This window comes from Salmo salar, chromosome 21 (genome assembly GCF_965601325.2).
Source record: "Salmo salar chromosome 21, fSalSal1, whole genome shotgun sequence".
Classification (NCBI taxonomy): domain Eukaryota; kingdom Metazoa; phylum Chordata; class Actinopteri; order Salmoniformes; family Salmonidae; genus Salmo; species Salmo salar.
Window position 1 is genome coordinate 27,493,843 of NC_138311.1, and position 3,658 is coordinate 27,497,500.

The following is a 3,658-nucleotide window of genomic DNA, read 5'->3' on the forward strand; positions in this document are numbered from 1 at the left end:
CCTGTTAGACCTCACTCCCCCCTATCTGAGATATCTACTGCAGCCCTCATCCTCCACATACACCACCCCCTGGTTGATGCTTATTTATAAAACCCTGTTAGACCTCACTCTCCCCTATCTGAGATATCTACTGCAGCCCTCATCCTCCACATACAACACCCATTCTGCCAGTCACATTCTGTTAAAGGTCCCCAAAGCACACACATCCCTGAGTCGCTCCTCTTTTCAGTTCGCTGCAGCTAGCGACTGGAACGAGCTGCAACAAACACTCATACTGGACAGTTTTACCTCAATCTCTTCATTCAAAGACTCAATCATGGACACTCTTACTGACAGTTGTGGCTGCTGTGTGATGTATTGTTGTCTCTACCTTCTTGCCCTTTGTGCTGTTGTCTGTCCAATAATGTTTGTACTATGTTTTGTGCTGCTACCATGTTGTGTTGCTACCATGTTGTTATCATGTTGTGTTGCTACCATGCTGTGTTGTCATGTGTTTCTGCCTTGCTATGTTGTTATCTTAGGTCTCTCTTTATGTAGTGTTGTCTCTCGTTGTGATGTGTGTTTTGTCCTATATTTATATTTTATTTTTAATCCCAGCCCCCGTCCTCGCAGGAGGCCTTTTGGTAGGTCGTCATTGTAAGCAAGAATTTGTTCTTAACTGACTTGCCTAGTTAAATGAAGGTTAAATAAAATAAAAATGTTAAAGAGAAAAAGAACAAGCCTTTATTGGAAGCTAGTAATAATATACTTACATCACAAAATAACCTGAATTTTAAAAAATCTAGAGAAATATGAAATGAACAACTGAACCCAGAGCCAGGGTGGAAATAAAGAGACAGGAATGTAGTTCAAATATCACCTCCATAACTGCATCACCTCACCCAAATACTGCAGCATCTGTCTTAAGAAAACTAAAGACATATATACATTCAAATACATCCCTGCTAAAGGGAATAGATCATAACATCTCTGGGTCCATGGTCATACATAACATTACACATGAATGATGGTACATGAAGTCAACAAGTACAGAAAAATAGTACAAAGTTCAAACAACCCAACCATTGGTGTAAACAACCTGCCCCAGACAGACAGGCCTGTATAAAAGAGCTGCACTGTGAGGGGCCTTTCTGCTTTAAATACTTTCAACCAACAAACTATTCAATACACTTATTCAATACATCTTGTTTCAATACAAGAACAAAATGATCCAACACAAGTCATACTGTTTGGGTTGCAGTTTGGTTGTGTGCCAAACTCTCCTATCCTTAACCTGACCTACCCTGCGACCTTGGTTACTTTGCCAAAGCCTTCAAACAAAAAGACAGGTACTCTTCACCAACATCCTATCTCTTTGAATGTTGTCAATGTAACGCTTCTTCTTGGTAACCATTTCACTGAGCAACCCAAATAGTCATTTTTGGCCCATGCCCTGTCTTTAGCTGCCACTAGATGGCGATGTAACTTCATTGGTATCAAAGAAGCAAACAAGAATCTATAATGCGCTTTTAAGTCTTAAGATGAAGCTCACATTCGCATATCAGTTACATACAAAATCTCAATGCAATGATTACTATTTAACTGAAAGATTCAAATTTACTGAGTCGTTAGTCTAGCGATTTACTGAGTCGTTAGTCTAGCGATTTACTGAGTCGTTAGTCTAGCGATTTACTGAGTCGTTAGTCTAGAGAGGATATTGTAATGTTGTAGTGTCCTCTGCAATAAAATGAAGTCAGAGAAAAACTATTATTTTTAAGTAGATAAAAAAAAAAGTTCGAGACTTTCAATAATGAAGAAGCAAGGCAGATGGAAACATCTCTAGTCGCACACTGTTTGTTACATGCGATTTCTATACCTTAAAGTTAACGGAAAACTATGTACCTGAAACCAGCTACGCTGCTTCAATCGCAGTATAAGCTACACTTAATCATTATTATCATCACAGACAAATAACTAAATCAATTTAGTCAAAAGGGGAGGAAATGAATATATACTTATTTTAAGACTAAACCACAACCCCTAACCCCTTCTAAAAGTCTACATCATCTTCATCATCTTCTTCATTGTCGTTACTTAGAGGGTGTCAGGCAGGCGGTCACTTCCTCCTATCCACAGGAAACAGGAAGTGGTCACAGCTAGTCGGTCAGCGAGCACTCTGACGTCATTGAGCACTCTGACAGCGTGCGCTCGCGTGCGCTTCCCTGCCTCTCGCGCGTGGTGATGTAATTAAGCATGTCAATGGCGGTCACCACCCCGAATACCATCTGTCTAAGACAGGGCGAGCCATCCTCCATGTCTTAACAGAGAGAGAAAGAAAGAAAGGGAAGAGAGATGGTTATTACTACTATTGAGATAACAGACTGTGGCAAAGGTTTGTGACGAAAGGTGAATTAAGAGCAGTAGAACCTCATCAATTATGTCAAATTACTTCTCCAAGTTCAAGATTTGGTAGATGGGAATGTTTTCCACAAAGGAAGTTGGAAACTAACTTCCCAAGCTCTTTATCCAAGGACGCAATAGCTGGCAATTACGCTAAATCAAACCAATCGGTTTACAAGAAGTTATGTAACTAGCTTCCTGTTTTCGAGAGACAGGGTTAGGGTTAGGTCACAACGAGAGTTTTCAGTGTAACATTTCTAGTGTTGATTCAGGAGTTAAATTAATAACCAGTGTTGAGTGTGTCAGTTTTACTCTGTTGAGAGTAAAACATTCCCATCAAAACCATACCCAACATTTCCCAGCATGCTCTACTGCAGCTAGATTTTTTTAAAGATAGATTTAAAAAACTGTGTTTTTGCTATGTACTGTACATTGACTGAATGATTGATTAATCGTATGCTACACAAAGATAAATAACATACATTTTTGTAATCTAATCCAATCAGTTAGATTTATTGCACCCGTTAGTTAAATGGTTGTTCCAGTTTCAAATGGTTTAGGTAGTTTCCTTTATCAATGTTCCTAACTCTGACAGTCATTATGAATGCAGGTTGCAGGTGAATACAAATTCTGTTAGATGTCTGAACTCTGGCTGGCTTCCAATAAGAATTACATATAATTTTGCAAGCCAGCATAATGTGACTTGCAGGCCTGATGTGGCCTGTAAACCAAACATGGCCATCAAAGTAAGGCCTTATGATATATGTAACATATTGTCATAAACAGTTAGATTTTAATGATAACATTAGCCAAGAGTAGGAGCTCACTTGGTGAAGTCCACGGGACTGAAAAGAAATGAATTCAACAACCATGTCTCTGTCACTAACAAATAGAGTCATGGGTGGTAACTCTACAATTCACTCGAAAAGGCAAAGCACACTGGGAAATGATGTTGGGTATGTGGCTCAGTGGGGCCGTGGCTTTCAATGAATAATTTCTGGCCACCCAAGAGTGGAAGTGGTCTATGGTTATGTTGATTCAAGTTTGAGCATGTCTGCTGCCAGTTGTGAAGTCTTTGTACTGTAAATGCTTACATAAGAGCATGTCGCAATAATGACTTGTAAATATTTAGAGGCACAGGCCTCTTGGTGTAATGGTCAAAAATACAATATGATGGGTTATTGCATAACACCATTGGTGCAAACAATATACACGTCCTAGTGTAAAAAATACTTTATAAGGTGTTATTACATAATACTGAAAGTGTTAATTCCCTAAC

The 3,658-nt window shown here is 39.1% G+C and overlaps 1 protein-coding gene across 3 annotated transcripts in view; it reads right to left on the bottom strand.

Annotated features, from left to right (window-relative positions):
• Positions 1-700: 700 nt before the first annotated feature.
• Positions 701-3,658, bottom strand: part of LOC106582148 (cystathionine beta-synthase-like protein) — a 26,486-nt gene continuing 23,528 nt past the window's right edge. For all 3 annotated transcript variants that reach the window (XM_014164931.3, XM_014164933.3, XM_082967082.1), the window contains one exon: positions 701-2,296. In XM_014164931.3, coding sequence (XP_014020406.2) covers positions 2,136-2,296 — 161 coding nt within the window. In that variant the 3' untranslated portion in view covers positions 701-2,135. The remainder of the gene's footprint in view (positions 2,297-3,658) is intronic.